The following is a 21,533-nucleotide window of genomic DNA, read 5'->3' as shown; positions in this document are numbered from 1 at the left end:
TGCCCCTCCCCCGTTCATGCTCTGTCTCTCTCTGTCCCAAAAATAAATAAACGTTGAAAAAAAAAAAAAATTAAAAAAAAAAAAATTAAAGAAAAATAATAAAAAAAATGTTTGCAAAGAATGTGTAATGACACAGAACGATGCTTATGATATAAAAATTATGAGAGAAATTAAGATATGAAACAGTAAACAGTCTAAGCCCAATCACGTTCTGTCCACACAATTTCGGGGCGCACACACAGGGAGGCGATGCTGGAAGGGGACACAGGATGTGCTCCGGGGTGTTTCTGGAGGCCGGGATCACAGAGGGCTGTCGTTTCCGTCCCCCCAGCCCTCTTGCCACGCATACTCAGAAGGAACAGCATTTCAGGAAGAGGGAAGAGCAGACACGAGGTTGTCCATGAGCAGGCGGGTATGTGTGGCCGCAGCTCAGGGTCGCCCAGGGGTGACAGAAGCCTCGGAAGACCGAGAACAGCACTGTGACCTCTGAGAAGTCCTGCTATGAGGAAATGTGTCCGGGTCGGTCCAACCTCCCCGAGTCACGCGATCAGGGTCCAGGGTCACATCCGACCTCCGCCTACAAGCTTCTGGACCTCCTCCTTGGGGCAATTTCCTGGGGAGACTGAACCCCATCCCGCAGGTCCCTCAGAGCAGTCATGAGACTGCGCCCTCGCTCCCGGGAGGTTCTGAGCAGGTGGCCCGTCCCTGTGCACAGAGCCAATCCCGGCACAGGCCCCAGGGAGGCCGCTGCGCGCGCTGCCTCCAGGCTGACCGACACAGCCCTCTCCTCCCGCACACCTGCACTCAAACAGTCCAAGCTCCTTGGGGTTCAAACCCATCCCCTCGCTCTCACGCCAAGTACCCACACCGTCTCCCGTCTGTCTCCCCTGCCCCTTCTGGGCCGAGCTTAAGGCCCGCGGGTCCTGATTAAGCTTCAACCGCTTTGTCATAAAACAACCCTTTCAAGCCCCGATGGTAACGGGAGGCGGTGATGATGTTGTCTGTTTAACATCAATTGAACAGGCAGCCTCTGCCCCTCCCACTCCCTCGGAGGTGAACCCAGAACCCAGACCCTCGCTCCAGGACAAAAAAGAAGACATCAACCCAAAGGCTCCTCCCCTACCCGGGAAACGAACACAGTTTACCCAGCAGGGGACTCCGTGGTGTGGCCGCGCGTTCAAAGCAGAGCAGGGTGGACAAAGTGTTGTTAATGACGGGGCAGCAAAGCTATGCAAAGAGGCTGAGCCCTCAGGTTCTGCACGAGAGCTTCGATGGGAACGGAAACCACGACCTTCCGCTGGGAATGACATTTCCACCCCGCTGGCTCTCCTTGCACTCCCCATCTTGGAGATAAAAGCGGGGGCAAAGGCAGGCCGATGAGACCCCCCCCCCACCACGCACCAGGCGCTGGGCTAAATGGCCCCGGTGGACCACCTCGTTAATGACCACGGTAGCCACACCACAAAAAGTGGGCGGCCCGTGAAAATGCTGGCGGCTGCTGCACCTGAACCCGAAATCTTAGGGACCCTCAGGCTGGGGGAGAGGCTCACGGAAGGCTACGGACATTCTTTTTACAGAGGAAACAGCGATGGGGGTGGCGGTGGCGTCAAAGAGCAGCGACAAGGGGCAGGGGCAGGAGCTGTGATGCTCGGGTTGAGGGAGGGCGGAGCTGCACTCACGGTTGGGGCTGGCGCCCCAGGAACAGCAGGCGGAGCCCGGCCACGGGGAGTGGAAGATCGAGGGGACCGTGGGGGCGGCCAGGACCTACTTCCTCCCTGGGCGTGCAGTGGCCTGCCTCACCGGCTCCTCCAGCTGCTCACGGGCCGACCAACGGCCCTGACCCCCGACGTCCGGGAAGAACGCCCGGCTTCGGATGAAAGGCGTGATTAAACGTGGCCCGTCCGTTCTCCAACAGCACGGAAGTGTCTGTTCCTTCTCTAAACCTTTGTGTCTCCAGCAGCCACCTGCCTGCACCGTTCACTGCCCCGGGGATGCTGGGACAACTAATGAGACAAGGGCACCAGTCTTGAGATCTGCTGAAAATGGGGGGGCCTGGAAAAATCGAGAAGGGGGCCCACAGGCGAGCCAGGAAGCACCGAGCTATGAAAAGCACACAGGCTTTAGGAATGAGTGACCTAGGTCAGAGTCCCGGTGATGCCAGGCGCTACAGGTGTGGCCCTGTGTGACCGGCGTGACCACCCCCTCAGCATCCTCAATCTGGAACACGGAGCTAAACGTGCACACGCGTGCACGCGCACACACATCTGCACTCTGCTGAGTCGTCTGGAAATACCAGTGGCCACTACTCCATCCACACACAGGGTCTCTGGTCCCAGGCATCGTTGCCTCTCGTCTGGATGACTGAATAGCCCCCTCGATGGTCTCCCCAGCACGTCCCACCTTGTCTGTCCCCTCTCGCCCGCTCCAGCTGCACTGGCCTCTGTTCTGACGCGAAGCCCGCCAAACCCAGCCCTACCACAGGGCCTTTGCACTTGCAGTCCCCTCGGCCTGTTGTGCTCCTGTCTTGTCTCTCCAGGCCTGGCTTCTCGTCAGGTCTCAGGTCAGTGTCCTCCCCTCAGAGCACTTCCTGTCCACTCCAGCTCCAGGGGTCTCCAGCCCAGGCCTGGCCACGTGCCAACACGTTCCCCTGGGCTCCTCGACTCAAAGCCCTTACTCCATCATGAAATCACCTTATCTGAGTACTTCTCTATGTCCCCGGCTATCAGGGGAGCTCCTTGAGGATGTGACCACGTCTGACTCAGTCACCACTACGTCCCCGATGCTGGGCCCAGAGCAGATGCTCCAAAAATATCTGCGGACGATGAGTATGCCCAGCACTTGGCATGTGCCTGGAACGCAGGTGGTGCCCTGCAAATGGCACTTAGTGTGACTGAGAGGAACTGCAGGGTGGCAGCTCAGGGCACAGACCTCGGGGCCGCAGCTCTGGGAGCATCTGGCTCTCTCCGGTGGCGCGACCTCACGTAAGTCACTAAACATCTCTGTGCTTCCTTCTTGCGATCTAAAGCAGGGAATGACCATAAGAAGGCCCCCTCAGAAGATGATCACGAGGCCTGTAGGAACAGTGCTTGGGCCTATGGTGATCTAGAACAGTCTCACCGGTCTTAACATCACCCCAAACGCCCACACTGCACACACTGCCCGGCAAGGCCTTGATGAGAAATCTGGGGGGAAATGTCCTAGGCCCCTAACCCTGAGGCCTGCAGCCAAGAGAGAAAGACAGTGGCTGCAGGGACCCCACAGCTCTCTCCCTGCAGGGCGGGCTGCCTGCGCCACAGTTCGGAGTCTGGGGAACTGCGTCCCCGCTGGCCACCTCCCTGAGAAGGGCTCCCGCTCCCTGAGCGGCCAGGCCAGGCCCTGCCGGGGCCCGTGCCTGCATCCACACGCCGGGTGCCACGGCCGAGAAGCCAAAGGTCGTTTCTGAAAAAAGCACTTCTGCTCCGGGCCAGACTGGGGAGACAAAGACGAGAAAGAAAAACGAGATACTGCGAAACTCAAACAGATGTTTGCCAACAAAATCACCAGGAACCAGAGAAAGAGGAAAGCAAGAAAGGAAGCAGGGCTGGGCCAGAGGGTGGGGGGTGCGCGTGGAGGGGGAGGGGGTAAGGATTTAAAAGCAAGGTGGGCTGGAGGGGGCTGGGACAGGCAGGGGAGAATGTGCTTCCATCTGTAGTTAGCACAATAAAACGCAGTCACGCATCGCCACATGGGGCTTTATTATAATCAGGCCGCAGAATTTACTGTGGCTCCCCCCCTCCCTTCCCAGCTCTGGGCGCTGAAGGCTGACAGCAGAGACTCTTATCAGTTGCAAGCAGCTTTTCAGGACCTCCCCCGACTCTGAGCCCTTTATCTGGAGGTGAGGGTCTTGGTTGTGGGGAGATAAAACACACTGTCCCCCTCCCTGGAGACCGGTACAGAGAACGGAGGGCTTTGCAGAAAGGAAGGAGGGGTGGGGGAAAAAAAAAAAAAAAAAAAAAAAGCTCCGTCCACTCCCCTCCCCGCTCCCTTCCTTTGGAGCCTGAGAAAATCTAGGGCTTGGGGGCTGGCTGAGTCCCCACGCAACGGGGACGGGGGTCGGGGAAGCTTCAGGAACAAGGTGGAGGCCCGGGCGAGTGTGGGGGAGGAGCATGTGAAAAAAGAGCACAGGAGGCTGGGAAGAGGGTCATGGATGCGATTCGTGTAAGGAAAGGAACAGAAAGGGCAAACGGAGGCACAGGAGGTGAGCTCTGTGGGAATTCACCTAGTAACGGGGGACGCGGCAGGGCCCAAAATCGGTCCAGACACGCACAGCTTCGCATCTGAAATCAGGCCTGCCGCCGGGCTCCGTGGCCTCCTTCGTGTGAGTCTTGTCAGCCCCGAGAGACAGGGCCTGCCGGGCCGGAGTCTGCCTGGGATGCTGTCAACACGGCCACACAGGCCCCGGGAAGCGGGGTGCAGCGGGGCAGACTGGGGTTCGACGCCTCGGCAGAGCCCCCGCGCGGTGAGCTCCAGAATGCTTCTGTACGCGGGGCCCATTCCTACCGCTAGTGTGACATCTCAGCCGCCCCCCAACAGCCCTGTCTGTGCCTCTTGGGCCTCTTCTGGGCAAGAGGGTCTGTGTCGCACCCACTGGGGTCAGCCCCGCTCAGCCCCGCTCAGCAGAAGCCGGTGCCCGCCTCTGAATGACAGGCCATCCGCTCCGGCTTCTGCTGCTGAATGAACAACGGAGGCGGAGGAACGGTGATCTACCATACCCTCCCCGGAGCCCCGCGAGGTCGGGATGGTCATCATGCCCATTTTACAGATGCAGAAACTGAGCATCAGAGGACGGCGGCTCGCTCGGCCGCGGGGCTGAGAGGGGCCGACAAGGAAGACGGAGGTTCCCCAGGGGCTGTGCGCTGCGCCCGGAAGCACCGAGGTGCTCAGCGCGGGGCCCGGCATGGAGCAGTCGCCCGTGGACTCACCCGCACTGCTGTCCCACCGGGCAGCCAGCGGACAAGGCAGCTGCCTTGCGGAGTGGACTTGCTAACGGGGAAGCCAAACAGATGGACGGCAAGGAAATGAGCCCGTCCGCGGCCGTCCCAGGAAGCGGGAAAGGGTTCCAACACAGCAGAGGGCAGCTCACAGGGCGGGCTTTAATCGGTCCGCACGGCGGGAGCCGTGACCGTCCCTTTCCGCTCTGACGCGGGCTGTCGCCGGACGACAAACCGTCCATCCCCAAAGGCCAGGGGGAGCGGCCCCCACCTTTCACGGGCCCAGACAGAGGTGCAGAAACCCTTCTTCGGGCACCACTCACTCCATCCACACACGTTCAACGGCGCCAGTCTAGGCCTGGGGCCTCACAGGGCGCGGGGCCCCCGGCAGGGCGCAAGACGGCCGCGCCTTGCCCTCGTGGCTCGCCGTGTGCCTCAACAAGAAAAACCGACAGATGAAATGAGCGTTAGAAGAGCCGAGTGGACGGAGGGCCACGCCAGGAAACACGCAAACAAGTGTGGCCACGTGGCAGTGGTCACCGAGGGAGGCACCAGCCTCAGTGGTCCCGCCAAGCAGGTAGGAGAGGGTCCTTTGCTTCCGGCAAACCAGCGAGCTTGAAAGGAGGGCTCGCTGTGGCCAAAAAATATCAGTCAGGTTCGGGTTTAGCAAGTGAACTCTAAGGCCGCTGATGATTTTAGGGTGGTGGCTCATTGGGTATGGAACATGACTACGTCACTGGGGCGCCTGGGTGGCTCTGTCGGTTGAGCATCTGACTTTGGCTCAGGTCACAATCTCACGGTTCGTGGGTTCGAGCCCCGCGTCAGCTGTGCTGACAGCTGAGAGTCTGGAGCCTGCTTCAGATTCTGGGTCTCCCTCTCTCTCTGCTCCTCCCCTGCTTGCACTGTCTCTCTCTCTCTCTCTCTCTCTCTCAAAAATAAACATAAAAAATAAATAAAAAAAAAAAAAACATGACTACATTACAAGAATTGTTTCTGATGGAGACGGAAGCAGGTTTTGAAGGGAACCCTAATCCAATGTGTGGACAAAACGAACTCACCAACAGGGGGTAGGGAAGGGCTTTGGAAGGTTCACACCAACAATCAGTAACCCTGCTGACCAGGGAGGCAGGCTCCCGGAGCCTCGAAACACAGAGACTGAAGAATGGCCCTTCCTGATCGGAACAGAGACACCACACCAGTGGCTCCGAGTGCCATGTGCTGACTGGGCTAGTCCTGAAGAAGGCTCTGCTGACTCACGGGGACGTGACAAATGCAGCCAGCCTGGCGTCGGGGGCCGGGGGGAGAGGGGGGGCAGGTATGGACTGTGAGCTCTAATCAATTAAAGGACTGTTCTTTATTTTTTTTTTTTATTTTTTTATTTATTTTTGGGACAGAGAGAGACAGAGCATGAACGGGGGAGGGGCAGAGAGAGAGGGAGACACAGAATCGGAAACAGGCTCCAGGCTCCGAGCCATCAGCCCAGAGCCTGACGCGGGGCTCGAACTCACGGACCGTGAGATCGTGACCTGGCTGAAGTCGGACGCTTAACCGACTGCGCCACCCAGGCGCCCCAAAGGACTGTTCTTTAAATGCAATTTTTAAAAAAATTTTTCTAATGTTTGTTTATTTTGAGGGGGAGAGAGAGACAGCGTGGGAGCAGGGGAGGGGCAGAGAGAGAGGAAGATACAGAATGCGAAGCAGGCTCCAGGCTCTGAGCCGTCAGCACAGAGCCCGACGCGGGGCTTGAACTCATGAACTATGAGACCGTGACCTGAGCCAAAGTCGGACGCTTAAACGACTGAGCCACCCGGATGCCCATAAAGGAGTGTTCTTTAATGAGAACTCCGCTCGCCCTGTTTCTGCTGTGAAACAGCCTTTCTGGGGATGATGGAGAGGGCCGATGGGAGACTTATTTTTTCAATTCTTATTTTAATAAATGGGTAACCCTATGGGGGTAGGTATGAAAGCGGACACTGCTGGTGAGCAAAGTCCCAACACGTGGATAACAGGACCCCCGGTCCTTTTCAAAACTTTTCTCAAGGTCTTTGATTCTACGGTGTGGTCATGGCCCCATGGGTGCTTCTCCCCTCCTAGGGCGCATCTGGGGAACACCCAGGGGATGTAGGTGGTGTTTCAGGAAGTCACGAGCACTGGGGACACTCCTGACACTTAGTGGGTGGCGTCTGGGGACACAAAATGCCTTGCAAGGTGCACAGCGGTCCGACAAAGAAGAACTGTGCTGTCTCTGTGCCAGTGGTGCCCCCTCCACCCCCAAAGTGGGCCGCCCCCGTCCCTGCCCTTGCAGCTGTCGGTGACCAGGGGGCGCTATGCCACTCTAAGGACCTGGAGAGTACGTATCTCCCCTGGAGTCACCCTCCTTGGCCAGGCATCCTGGTGGATGCATAAAACAAGGTCGTTTTCACCTGCTCTGTTCCAAATCCCTGCTGGTAGGTTCTGGGAGTTTTTTTCAACCTTTAACTGACGAACGGAAAAGCTGGCTACTTTCGCCCCGCCTATAATTCTACATTCTACCTGTCGAAGGACGTTTTCCGAGACGCAGCGGTTTCCAGGACGAACAAAGAACTTTACCAGACACCTGATACGCTTTAGTGCAGCGCCCACCCCCCACCTCCCCGTGCCTGCCGCCCCAGGGCACCCCGGCCTCAGCTCTTACAGGTTTCCGGCTCTGCCGCGCCCTCTTCCGCAGGTCCTGCTGGGGGGTCTCGGGGTTCCTTCTTCTGCGGGGCGGAGCTGGAGAAGACGCCCACCGGAGCCCATTCCAGATACAGGGGAACATGGCGACACTGCAGAGACGGGACAGGGGAGGGGCTCAGTTCCCTCTGCAGAGGAAGAGCCCGAGGCTCGGACTGCAAGGACGACTCACCCCGGGGAACGGAGCAAAGGGAGAGCCTGATCCCTGAGAGCAGCTTGGGGCCCCCTGGCTGCAGCCTGGGGCTCAGGGGAGAGGCCCCCGCGTCTGCTGTCACTGGACGTGTTTGGGTCTCCTCGTGTTTTCTCTGGCCAGGCAATGGAGAGGAGTGGGCCAGGGAAGGGAACCAGTGATAAAGCACAGCACAGTGGATCAGGACCGTCAGAAACCCACATTCTCCCCGCCCCGCCCTCCAGCTGCCAATACCACAGTGCAGTGTGTGTGCACGCAGAGTTTTTCCCTTTAAAGAAAGGACGAACTGGACACCGATAGTCTGCGCGGTGCTAAAGTGCCTGACAAACAGAAGCTACTCGTAGCGGGTTGAAGGGTGACACCCCCACAAAGGTTAAGTCCGCATCCGAAGCCCCAGAACCTGTGAACGAGACCTTATTTGGAAAAAAGATCTTTGCAGATATCGCTTAAGTAGAAGATCTTGAGATGAGAGCATCCGGGTTATTGGGGTGGGCCCTCAACCCAATGACAAGGGTCCTCGTAAGAGAAAGGCAGAGGGAGACCTGGGACAGAGGAAAGAAGGCCACGTGAAGAGGGAGGCAGACACTGGGGGGACACGGCCAAGAGTGAAGGGACACGTGGTGCCACCAGCCTCTGGCAGAGGCAGCGAAGGGTGCTCTCAGAGCAAGCAGGGCCCAAGGACGACTGGAATTCAGACTTCTGGCCTCCACGACTGCAAGATAATACAGTGCTGCTGTTTTAAAGCCACTGCGTTTGCGGCCATTTGTAACAGAAGCCGCAAGAAACTAACACGCTATGACAGAAGCGTGTGCACATGTAATGCTCCTTCCTCTTTACCAAAAAACGGGGGACAGGCCGCTTACAGGAGTGACTTCTAACTTATCGCGAGTACAAGATACCCGAAGCTCTGGGAATGATGGCCCCGATTCATCCAGGGATGGAAAACCAAGGAAAGCCAGAGTCAGGCAAGGAGCCATGGCCAGGTTTCTGGGGGATGTTTAGGGCGCCCCTCTCACATTCTCCCGCCCTGAGGTATTCTCAGGGCTGGGGCAGCTGGCAGATCATGTCAGAGAGGGCTGGTCTGCAGACAGCACCTCACCAGCCTGCCTGCGGGTCCGTCGGCCCCCTCGCCCTCTCCTGAGCAGGCCCCGGCAGCCCTACCTTGGAGTAGGCCAGATGCCTGAAGGCCCTGCGGGCCTCCAGGGGCTCCAGGAACTCCACGATGGCAGTGACACCACCCTCGGGCAGCAGCACTCGGCCCAGGCTGCCGAATCGGCCAAAGGTCTCCTGCAGCTCGGCCGCCAGGGTGCCCGCTGGGAGGTTCTTCACCAGAATTACAGTCTTGCTTCGCTCGGCTGCGGCCTGCGGGGCAGGGAATGAACACACAGGGGCAACAGGCAGGAGAATCCCCCAGCCCAACACCAGCCCCGATCTGTGGCTGGCTCTGCACCAGGTACCCCTCTGCGATCTCAGGTGCTAGGTGCTTAGGGAGCGGGCCCCCGAGGCCCCACTCTCTTGGGCACGCCGCTCCAGGGGGCAGCTTTTTGGAAAGAATGGGAGGAGGGCTCCAGCTCTGGAGCCCAGGTCAAATCTCAGCCCCTTCCCTCCTGAGCTGTGGCAGATTCTGACAATGCCTGACCACAGCTCTCTCTGGACCTTCCAGAATGTTCCTGCCCAGACTGCCAATGGCCAGGATGTGCATCTCAGGGCCGAGAGCCTTTTTTCCTGGAACTCCAGACACCACACGTGGGGCAGGCAGGAAGGGCCGAGGGGTTAACACCCTGGGAGCAGCCTACAGCTCTCAGGAGTTCACGCGTCCCCCGTCCTCTGGGCAGGACAAGTGTGAGGTATGAGCTCTGCAGCTTTCCCTATAAAGCTCAGCCCCCTCGCTGCACCAGCAGTTACTGTAATAAGCACCCCCCACGCTGACCTCCTTCCCCTTGACCTTTCTCACCAGTATTTTCTGCACTGCCCAGTAACCTACATGCACTTGACCCTGTCTCAGCGTCTGCTCTTGGGAGAAGCCAAACGAAGACACTAGCCATCCAGCCCGAGAGATGTACTGCACCCCGCTTCAGCCCCTCACCTAACGTTGAGGACGCGGTGCCCGTTCCACGGGACCCTTGCGGGGACGGACTTAATTATGCGCCTTAATACGAGCCAAGTGCATAGAGCACGTGCGCTCTGTGAATGTCAGCGGTTACTGTACTGAAAAGCAACACGGGAAGGGCGGGAAGGAGCCAAGATGTAAAGGAAAAACCCCGGGCACTTGGAGTATCCGAGCATGAGTCTCAACTTGGCCACAAATCTAACTGGGAAACTTGGGTCAGTTGCTTTCCCTCTGGCCTCTGTTTTCTCATCTGCAAAATGGACTAGCTAATGGTCACGCCCATCCTCTAGGCCTCGCTGCTGCTGGAAGGACTAAGACGGGTGAGGTGGAAGCCGTCTGTGGGTCGGAAGGGCTGCACCCCAGTGGGCTTCAGGTGCAACTCCGGCCGCAGGGGATGATGGCTAGGGGTGTGGGCTCTGGGGCTCCACCCTAACTTGCTTTGTGACCCGGAACATGTGGCTTGGCCTCTCTGTGCCTGTGGCTCCCTCCCCATCCAAGGGCCACGATGGGAGCAAGCAGTGCTGCTTTCCCGGCTTGTCACCTGAGTGACCCCAACAATAACACACAAATGTAGACGACCGCCGCGGTCAGTCCCACTGTCAGCTATTAGTGTATTTACTTGACATACCCACGCAGCCTTCCTTCCCAGCTGCCCTCTTACGGTAAACCTGAGGGTCTGGACGGCTGACGAGAGTGCCGTTTGGGAGTCAGAAGCTGAGATTTAGCCTGAGCTCCTGCCACAGGCTCACTGTGTGACCTCTGAGTCCCCCGCCCCCCTCTCTGGGCCTCAGTGTCTTGTGACGGAGGGGTGGGTGTGAGGGGGCCTCAGCGGGCCCGCTAAGACTCGACCATCCGTTACTCTAATCTCCTATGTGGTGGAGAATAAGCCATGTTTAAGTGCTGGTCTGTAACCTACCTGGTCCAAGGAAGGTCTAAACCCCCAGATAGCGGGTGCTTTTAGTAAGGTGCTGGCGGGGGGGGGGGGGGGGGGGGGGAGGACGGGCTGTTCAGGGCCCCTCCGATCTGGGTGGAGAAGCCGTGAGTCACAGGGCAGTCCTCCTGCACACCGCCCCCAAGAGACACCATCCGAGTCAAACGGGTCCCTCGTCTGAGCCCGCGTGAAGCTTTTTTCTTTAGAGACAATTTAAGGGTTAATACTGATCATCCTTGAGAGGCCTGATCCTCAAACCTGCCAGCTCACCCGGATCTGAAACTCCACCCTCGGCTCCCCGGTGGCTGGTGACTCGCCGAGCTGGTACCCACCTGGCTGAAGGAGTCCAGGCTGACCCCGTTGTCCAGGAGAAAGCGCCGTACTTCTTGAACGAGCTGGGTCTCCCCTAGGGCCACACGCACGGCCACGCTGCCCTTGGTCTCCTGCGGGAGAGGGGAAAGGAAGAGGCCGTCAGCCGGTGGGCAAGGGACAAGTCAGCCGTCCCATCTCCCAACAGCCTGAAGAGGCGGCCGGATGGGACTGGGCCCCCCCCCCCCCCCCCCGACGCCCCTCACATACCCACAGTGATTTGTGCCTCTGGTTTCTGTGCCTTTCACAGTAAATCAAGGACCCTGCGCCCACCTCTCTAGCTTCATGCCTCACCCTCCACCGTGGCCGTGCAGGCCGACTTATCCCCACCTCGGGGTTTCCGCACTTGCTGACCTCTGCCTGCACGGCGCTTACCCCACAATCCCTCCTTCCATCAAACTTCTGCGGAGATGTCACTTTGGTGACCAGCCTACCCTCACTCGCACACCCTCTCCCCTACTCGGCTTAACTCCTTCATAGCCATCACGGACAAGCTGCGCCTGTTTGTCAGAGTCTTCCTCCTTCGGAACGCTCTGGAAAAACAGGACTCTCTGTGTGGGGTGCCTGTGGAACCTGAACAGGCCGTGCGCGTCCTACGCCCAACACGGTGGCCCCAAGCCCCATCTGGCCACTGAACACTTGCAATGTGGCGCGTGCGAAATCAAGAAGTGCTCGGAGCAAAAAAACACGTGCTGGGTTTCGAACACAAAATATCTTGTTGTCTGTGTATGAGACTGTGTATGAGGTTGAAATGACATCGTGGCTGCGTTTCAGCTCCACTGAACTAAATGAAACAGATTACGAGCACGAACCTCGCCTGTTCTTTTTTGCTTTTTAAGAAACACGGCCACCAGGATGTTTCCAAGTACACGTGGGGCACACGTTCTCGTTCTAATGGACAGTGCTGACCTCGAGTGTTGGGCAGGAGTAAATGACAGCGGGTCAATGGGCTTATGGGCCGAAACCCCTGTAATCCTTTGCTGACTGGCTGGAAAACACACGCAGAGGTTCTGCCTAAGTTGGACTCTGCTGTGGTGTAACTACACACACGTGCATTTTATTATTTTTTTTAATTTTTTTTAACGTTTATTTATTTTTGAGACAGAGAGAGACAGAGCATGAACGGGGGAGGGTCAGAGAGAGGGAGACACAGAATCTGAAACAGGCTCCAGGCTCTGAGCGGTCAGCCCAGAGCCCGACGCGGGGCTCGAACTCACAGACCATGAGATCAGGACCTGAGCCGAAGTCGGACGCTCAACCGACTGAGCCCCCCAGGCACCCCCACACACGTGCATTTTAAAGAAGGCCTGTGATCCGAGGGCGCTAGAGAGATGGGTCGAACGAGTCAGCTGGAATTAGGTTGGAGTTCGACAGGAAGCGGGGCAGAGACTGAGGACTCCTCTTTTCCCGTCTCAAAGACTGGGGCTGCCCCGGGCCGAGGGACCGGGTGCAGCAACCCCTGGAGAGGCATGTGACCGGGCTCGGTGCATGGGCACCAGACTCAAACAGACCTGGTGTCATCTCATCTCAGGCTTTTCCAGGTGCATGACCCTGGCCAAGCTGCTTTGTGTCCCTAGGCCTGTTTCCTCATCTGGAACGTGGGACAGGAGGAGAGCTAGGTCACCGGGCTGTGGCGAGGAGACCACACAGCTGGGTGTTTGTCATCAGCTGTGGCCTCTGGCTCAGCTCCACACGGGCCCGGGAGACACAGGCCTGGATCATGGATGGGACACTTCTCGACGAGGCCCCGAGGGTGCCCACAACTTTAGCCTGAGGCCTGGGGCTTGGAGATCACCCCCGAACAACGGCCCCTCCCCTGCTCCTTCTCCCCTCCCCCCGGCATTCGGCCCGGAGCCCACCGTGTCGGACGGGACGCCCACTCACGTGGTCAAACACTTGACTCTTGGTGGCGCTGTATTTCTGTGCAATGGCGTCGGCCACAGCGTTTGGGCCTATGAACAGCGTGTTCCAGTTGTGAGAGCTGAGAGGCAGAGGCAGAACGGGGAGGTCAGACCAAGGCTGAACGAGCGGAGTGTCTTCTCAGGTGCAAAGCCCCAGAGAAGTAAGCTCACTGCCCACCCTTCACCCAGGGCCCAGAGACGTGAGCAAGGACAATACAATCCCTAATACCTGACCAGCACTTGCTTTGTGCCACAGATTAAGCACTTTGCTTATATTGACGCAGCTAATTCTTACAACACCAAAAAAGCAAGGCACCACTGTGATTCCCCCCCATTAAGCAGATGAGGAAAGCGGGGCTCGGCAAGGTCATGGCGAGAGGCTGAACCCATCCCAAGGGGCCAGAGCACCCGGGCAGCTGGAGGGGCGGGGCCCAGAGGCTGGTAGCAGGTAAGCACCTGGAGCTGTTGGCTTTGTCTTTAGATTCTTTCTTCTTCTTATAAGACGATGATCCTGAGGTATCAGTGTCCTCACTGGCTTCCTTCTTGATGGTGGACGGTAACACGTGTAGCATCCTGCCCTGTGGGGGGCGGGGGTGAGAAGGGGGTAGAGAGAGGAAGGGGAAGGGTACGTCCGCATCCTGCCTCAGGACACCAGTCCCTCCACCGGCAGCTGGAAAGGCTGGACAGAGTCTCGGGAAGAACCATGTGGGCCACCCACACACAATGTGGGGCCTGGCCATGTGACTCAGGGACGGGACACTGGTGGGGACCTTTTGACACAGCCTCACAAGGGAAACTGAGTTTATAAAATGCCTGCAGGGGTGCCTGGGTGGCCCAGTCGGTTGAGCGTCCGACTTCGGCTCAGGTCATGATCTCACGGCTCGTGAGTTCGAGCCCCGCGTCGGGCTCTGTGCTGACAGCTCAGAGCCTGGAGCCTGCTTCGGATTCTGTCTCCCTCTTTCTCTGGCCCTTCCCCTTTCGAGCTCTGTCTCTCTCTCTCCCTCTCAAAAATAAATAAACATTAAAATAAAATAAAAAATAAATAAAAAAATAAAAACAAAATGCCTGTAGCAGCCCCCACCCCCTCTAGCCTGGGGCCCCTCCTGTCCCCTCGCACGGAGGTGGGGGCACCACATGGGCAGGAGCCAGGTCTAGCTGGAGAGATCAATAAATCATGAATGAACGAATGCCTAGGGCAAAAAGGAGAAAGGGAGCTCGAGGTGGCCTGGGCTTGAACAGGCCTGCTAAGCACACTACATGGTAACACTGGAAAAAAGGAAGAGTTTCTTGCACCCTATTGTGACCATTTAATATGACCAGGTCCAAACTCTCTTTCCTTACTTCTCTTCCCAGCGGTATTCCTGGGGACGGACAGCATATTGGTTCGTGTGACAAACAGTTGGGAGTGTGTACTGTGTGCCGGGTGCTGTCCTAGGTGCTGAAGGGCCCTGCCCTCATGGAGCCACCTTCCACTGGCTCCGGTAAAAAGGAGTGGCTTCGCACACCATCACGCGCGTTTTCTTGCAAACATGGGTGCCTGTGCACGTGGGCACACGCACCCCTTCTCGACCTCCTGGGCCCAGCCGCCACCCGCCAGCCTCGAGCAGTCACCTGGAACACCTGCCCATCCACTTCTGCGTAGGCCTTCACGGCGTGCTCGGGGAACATGAAGGTGACGAAGGCAAAGCCCTTGGGTTTCTTGGTCAGGCTGTCAATGGGGTAATGAAGCTCAGACAGGGGACCTGTGGACAGGAGAGGCGTCAACATCTCAGGGGCCGGGGCTGGGCCCAACACGCGATGGGTTTTAACACATAACAGCTGCTGTTCTGGGTCGGTCACAGCCACTTGGCCCAAGGAACAATGTGGCAAGTGGTTGGCACGAGACCACCTCAAGGGTCAAGAGTGTCCTTGATTCACAGTCCTTTATGCGGCTACCCTCAAAGTACAGGTGCCTGGGCTGGATCCTGCCTCCACACGGATGTGTGTGGCCTTGGGCAAACCCCGAGCCTCCACATGCCTCAGTCTCTCGTCTATAACACGGCACCCCAAGAGCACCGAGCTCACAGGACAGCAGTCAGTACATCCACAAAGGCGTCACTGTGTGCAGTGTGCTGAACGGTGCTGCTCCAGAGTTAGTCTCCCAGAGGCTTCTGCTGTGACGTGATCATTACGCTCTAAATACAGCCTGTCCGAACCGGCTTCCACCCTAAACATCAGGCTGCCCTCTCTGTCTTCATCTTCCTGAACGGACACCTGCCCGTCCCCTCGCCCGTGCGGCCCAGCCCTGCTGTGCAAACCAGGGCAGTGGCCATGGGCTGGGAGGTTATACCAACGTGCCTGCTCGCAGAGTCCTGCCTGGGGCCGCCCTGCCCCCATAATAGGCACTGAGCCGAGCTCAGGTCCTCACGGCCGTCCTCCAAACGGAAGTGAGGGATCCCAAAGCTTCCAGGCCTCGCCCTCCACCTCAAACCCTCACTTCCTTCCCTCCAACGGCCTTACAAACACACACAGCCCTGCGTGCCAAGCCGAATCCCAGGCCTTCCAATTCTCTCCTGAGAGAGAACAGCAGCAGCGACCATGACGGCGGACATGACCCTTGCCGTCAAATGCACTTGGGACACTCGGTCTGGAGAGCGAGGCCTCAGACGGTGGAGCTCAGACCGAAGAGCACGGTCACATCCACACCACCAGTGACCAGACTTCAACCACTGAGCAGCGAGGCAGTCCGGACGGCAAGGGCAAGCTCTGCAAAACGTTTCCGAATCTCGTCTGTCCTGGGGTCAAACGGTGAGGGCAGGAGAGGGCGGGTTCCGACAGCACGCAAGGCCTGTGATGCCACCTTTCACTGGGGGCCCTGCTAACCCCCGATGTAGGTGACATGTCGACGCTCACCCCAGCTCAGGGATCATTAGCCCCATCTATGGATGAGCAGACGGAGACTAGAGGGGTGATGCCATTTGCCTGTGGTCAGGAGCCCCCCGGGAGGCGGACTGGACCGGAACTCAGGCCGTGTGCATGCACTACATGCCGTGGGCGTGCGCGGTGAGCGGGAGACGGGGGCCCCTACCGAATCTGGAGAAGAGCTGTCCCAGGTCTTCCTCGGTGCTGCTGTAGGGCAGGTTCCGTACGAAGAGCCTCCCAGAGTCGGCCAGGTCCTCCTCCTCTTCGTTCTCCCCGAGGGTACGGCCTGGCCAGGGTTTGGCGCTGTTCTTCAAGGGCCCCTTGGCCGTGGGGGCATTCTTTTCCCTGAACACCTCGATGTAGCGCCCGCCTGCAGGAGGAGGGGGTCAGGGCTCCGGAGCAGGCCCGGAACCTGCCGGGACTGCTGGGTCGCGATCCACACTCCCTTGCCGCCTTCTAGGTGCCGCGGCCAAGCCGACAGCACTGGCTCTGGCTCTACTGCTGGGTGGCAGTCTGGGCCGGTGGCGGGCCTGAACCCGGAGGGTCCCCTCCCCAAATCTCACCCATCCGACTTCAACCCTGGGGGGGCCTGCCCCGCCACCCCGGGCCCCTGTGCCGCATCCCCTCTGGGGGCAGGCACCCCCGCAGGGCTCGCAGCTCTGCCCGGGCAAGGGTGTCACGTGACAGCCAACGCTGGAAAACTGTCTCTGTGCAGCACCCTGTGCATCTGATTAGACCCTGACCATCCCCTCCATGTGCGGGTAGTAAGTGCTCAATGAAAACCTACCTCCTGACTTACTAACAAGACTCCTCGGGCTTCCCGCCTTTCCTAACAGCACTCGTGTCCTCACTGGGGGTCACTGGCTGGCCCTGAATCACCTGTCTGCACTGGGATGCGGCAGAGGCTGCATCTGTGGACATTGTTCGGGTGCCCCCCCCCCCCCCCGCCCAACGGTGGGAACTTGTGCTTGCTGCCCCCTCCACTGAACGGCCTGCCCGCGAAGCCAGAGCCGGCTCCCTTACTCCTCCGGGCTTTGCTCCAATGTCACCTGGGTGAGGCCCAAGTAGATGAAGTCCTGTTTCAAAACGCGGCTCCTCCAATCCCAGCCCATCTGCCTGTCTCTGCCCACCGCGTGTCAGCTTTCTCTCAACCTCCAGGAGGGCAGAGACCGGTCCGTTCTGCTCACTGCTCTATCCCCCCGTGTCGGGAGCAGTGTCTGGCCCCCAGCAGGCCCTCCACAGAACTTCACGGGGCAAATGAAGGAGCGAAGGAAGCCCTGCGAGCAGGCAGAGGCGGGCTTCCTTACCCATGTACTCCCTGTTGCATTTGAGAGCTTGTTTCACTTCCTCCTCGCTGCTGAAATCCACAAAGATGTACCCTGAGGGACGATGACAAAGACAGAATCTGTAGACACGGGTGGGAGTCACCCAGGAGTGCCCGTGCTGGGCTAGGTGTCCGGGGGGAGCCTGAGCAGAACGTGGGGGGGGAACTCCCATTTCTGCCCAGTGTCCAAAACACAAGCCGACTCTCCTGCCCCCCCCCAGGCCAAGCTTGTCTTTGCAGGGAGCCAGCGGGGAGACACCGTGGCCCGGCTGTACACGTGGAGGGCCTACAGGAGTCAGGAACACGGGAGGCCCTCACCTCCCTTCCAGCCTCACCCCACCTGAACCAGGGCCTGCCCCATGGCCTTCCCTGGAGACGTGCCCAAAGCCGCTGTGTTACGACCAGCTTGGAGCCTGCACGGCCATCTCCACCACTGTCTGTGACGCCTGAGGCCCCAACGTGCATACAAAGGAGGACCCAGGAGTCCTTCCTGGAGCCCGGAAGGACTGAGGCCTCACACCTCCACCTCACACAAGGCCTCAGTGCTGTCAGGAAGCAGAGCATCAGGGCTAACAGATGGCAGGGCTGTGACCTCGTTCAAAGCCCACGGTCCAAGGCCTCTATCACAAGGCTGTTTATTCCCTCCTAAGATTCTCCTTCCTGTCTGTCCCCAAAGGCAGGCTCCTCATCCGTCCCCATAAACATCCTCCCCCCTTCCCTCCCCCTCTGCCACACCCCAGCCCAGCCTACCGCTCTGATCCTTCCCAGGAGGGCTGCAAAGCCCCACCCGGCCCACGGCCCCAGGACCCTCCTGTCACCAGCCAGGGGTCCGTTCTATATCCAACTGTGGCCTCCCTATGCTTTAAGCCACTGGCAGGGTCCTGCACCCAGGCTGAAGTCCACGGTCATTAGTAAGCCCCAGGCCTGGGGGCCAGGTCCTGGATCCTCACCGGCTATTCTAAGGGGACATTCTGCCCCTCCTCAAAAGTGTCATGGTCACATGCCTGCTCCCTCCAGTTCCCAAGACTCCAATAGGGTTTAATAGCAGCTCTTGGGGAGCGTGCAGTAGGTGTTCAACACTGTTTAGATGCTGTGTGTGTACTAACTCACTGAACAAGTTAATACAATTTAATGAGGCAGGACGCCCTACTACACAGTTGAGCAAACTGAGACGAAGTCCCTCATCCCTGGGCACAGGGCTCGCGAGCGGCCGAGCTGGGATCTGAGCCCAGGAAGGCACTCATCACCCCGTCCTCCACCGCGCTCGGAGAGCTGGGCAAGGAGGGAGGGCTGGCTGGCGGAGCGGACCCGGCTGGGAGGCAAGGTTTCGTGCTCAGAGACCAGGGAGGAAAGATGACAAGAGCCCCCCAAAACAGGAGGCCTTGAGTCCCTAGACGTCCGCCCCACAGTTCCTGAACCCTCCGCCCATGCCAGAGTCTTCTCACCCAGGATGCCCTGCATGCCCAGTGCCGGCCTCCCCATGGACGGAGGCCCTCAGTGCATTCCTCCGTATCCTACAGCCTCCCGGCCTGGCCAGCGGGTAGGCGCTCCAAGCTCAGGCCCTTCTTTCCAGCATGCTCCCCACCCCTCTGAAGCCTAGAGAGGGGGCCGGCCACCAGGAGTGGGAAGGGGCGCAGAAGAGGGCAGCACAGGGGCAATACCACACATTCTCAGCAACTCAACAGTGCTGCCCGTGGACCTGGCCCAGAAAACCCCAGGACCAAGGACATCTGCTTTTTTTTTTTTTTTTTTTTTATGTCTACTTATTTTTTTTCAAAGAGAGAGAAACAGAGTGCAAGCAGGGGAGGGGCAGAGACAGAGGGAGACACAGAATCCCAAGCAGGCTCCAGGCTCTGAGCTGTCAGCACAGAGCCCGACGCAGGGCTCGAACCCACAAACCGTGAGATCATGACCTGAGCCGAAGTCGGACGCTTAACCACCCAAGCGCCCATGGGTATCTCCCTAAACAGAACAGGTGAGCCAACGAGCGCAAGTGTGGGCTGGGTGGGGAGGGGAGAGAAGAGGAACAGGTTAAGACGACCCGCCAGGCCACCAGGGAGGCTGGCCCTGGTCCTGAGCGCTTCAGCCCGTCCACTGAACGGGGCCCCACAAACCCAGCAGCTGCCCCGAGCCTCCATCGATACCGCCTGCCTCCCCCTCAAGCTGGCACTGGCCTTACCTGTCTTGTTCCCGTGAGCATTTCTCACTATTCGAATGGCCACTGGTCTCAGCGGGGCCAGGAATTCCATGACATTCTTCTACAAGAAGAAAAGTTTTTCCTCCTTTATCGACCCAGTAACAGACGTGCAACCCCATCAAGAAACGGGGGCCAAATTTCTGAATTCAGAGAGGTCCCCACAGTGGCTTACCCTTCAGCATCTCTCACACCTCTAAACAATACGTATCTTTTCCCCTTGGTAAAACTACCTTAGAAAAGGTTTGTAAAAAAAAAAAAAAAATTGGGAGTGAAAAGTATAAACATATCTGTAGAGTAGGAACGTCCCAATCAGCATTTTCAGGCGTGGTTTCTGATCTTTTTTCTTTTTACATACTTGGGATTAACTCTTTTGTCACTTCTCATTAATGCATGAATATTTGTCCATGTTACTTCTTCAAGGTGACACATAGACACTTAAAGGGCTGTTGTAGACAGTCCCCGATTTTCTGAACTCTTTCTGTTTTGGACTAAAGGTGATTTAAACACACTTTCTTTTTTCTCTTTTTTCTTTTTTTTACTGTTTTATTTATCTTTGAGAGAGAGAGAGAGAGAGAGAGAGAGAGAGAGAACGAGACAGAGGGTGACAGAGAATCCAGAAGAGGCTCCCGGCTCCAAGCTGTCAGCACAGAACCTGATGTGGGGTTCGAACTCATGAACCACAAGATCATGACCTGAGTCGAAATCGGACACTTAACCAGCTGAGCCACCCAGGCACCCCAGACACATTTTCTTAAGATGCACACAAATATACACAATATTAGCAAATGCCGAAAAGTACAAAACAAGAAGTCAAAAATGGCCCCGGTTTCCAATGCCCAGCTCACTTTTGTTGGCTTTTTATTAAAAATGAAAGTAGGGGAACCATTCTCATTTGTGTACTGGCTTTTAAGCCCGTTAGAGAAGCTTCAAAGGTGCAAGCAACCGTAAAAATCAAGGCACAGAAGACGAATGGAAGAAGTCCAATAAAGTTGGGAATTTTTGCTGTTGCTACCCCCATTTTTAAAAATGTCAAATTACCAAATTCTCCCCCCCAAAAAACCTTTTTCCTCATTTTCATGTGCCTACTGAGAAATCTAGCATATGATAGAAGGTGTGTCTTCTTTATGGGGCGCCGGGGCGGCTCAGTCAGTTAAGCGTCTGACTCTTTTTAACTTCAGCTCAGCTCCTGATCTCACAGTTCCAGAGACTTGAGCCCTGCACTGGGCTCTGTGCTGACAGCACACAGCCTGCTTGGGATTCTCTCTCTCTGCCTCTCCCGGGCTTGCACTCTCTCTCCCACAAAATAAACATTTAAAATTTAAAAAAAAAAAAAAAAAGGTGTATCTCTTGGAAAAAAAAAAATTCATCAATCTACACTCTTCTGTATGTTGCATGTTTTACTTGATGGTACATCCTGGGGACCTTCCATAGCAGGACATTCTTTTAAGTGACATATCATATCCTACTGTTTCAATGTGCCCCACCTTAGTTAACTCCAGCTAACTAAACTCCAGTTCGCGCGAGTCAACTAGACCTTGTGGTTTTCAGTACGGGCACTACGGAAATTTGGGGCCTGGTGATCTGTCCTGTGCACTACAGGATGCCTGGCAGCATCTCTACCGTCTGTCCCCAGATGCTCCCTCCTCGGCTGCAAGAGTTAAAGCCATCTCCAGATATTGTCAAGTGTCCCCTAGAGGGGGCACACCATCCCCAGCTGAGACCCCCTAACTTAGCCACTTCTTTTTTTTTTTATGTTTATTTTTGAGAGAGAGAGAGCAAGCAGGAGAGGGGCAGAGAGAGAGGGAGACACAGAATCCGAAGCAGGCTCCGGGCTCTGAGCTGTCCGCACAGAGCCTGACATGGGGCTCGAACCCACGAACCGTGAGATCATGACCTGAGCTGAAGTCGGACTGAGCCACCCAGGCACC

The 21,533-nt window shown here is 57.5% G+C and overlaps 1 protein-coding gene across 3 annotated transcripts in view; it reads right to left on the bottom strand.

Moving 5' to 3' along the window:
• RBM19 (RNA binding motif protein 19) overlaps positions 1–21,533 on the bottom strand; it is a 153,041-nt gene that overhangs the window by 115,907 nt on the left and 15,601 nt on the right. For all 3 annotated transcript variants that reach the window (XM_030336074.1, XM_030336075.1, XM_030336076.1), the window contains exons 8-16: positions 19,588–19,666; positions 17,392–17,463; positions 16,251–16,454; positions 14,795–14,925; positions 13,640–13,761; positions 13,167–13,263; positions 11,246–11,356; positions 9,034–9,234; positions 7,645–7,774 (exon numbers count right to left, since the gene is read on the bottom strand). In XM_030336074.1, the coding sequence (XP_030191934.1) occupies positions 7,645–7,774; positions 9,034–9,234; positions 11,246–11,356; positions 13,167–13,263; positions 13,640–13,761; positions 14,795–14,925; positions 16,251–16,454; positions 17,392–17,463; positions 19,588–19,666 (1,147 nt within the window). The remainder of the gene's footprint in view (positions 1–7,644; positions 7,775–9,033; positions 9,235–11,245; positions 11,357–13,166; positions 13,264–13,639; positions 13,762–14,794; positions 14,926–16,250; positions 16,455–17,391; positions 17,464–19,587; positions 19,667–21,533) is intronic.

Source organism: Lynx canadensis, chromosome D3, assembly GCF_007474595.2.
Source record: "Lynx canadensis isolate LIC74 chromosome D3, mLynCan4.pri.v2, whole genome shotgun sequence".
In the NCBI taxonomy this organism is placed as follows: Eukaryota; Metazoa; Chordata; class Mammalia; order Carnivora; family Felidae; genus Lynx; species Lynx canadensis.
This window is presented reverse-complemented; position numbering and strand designations above follow the sequence as displayed.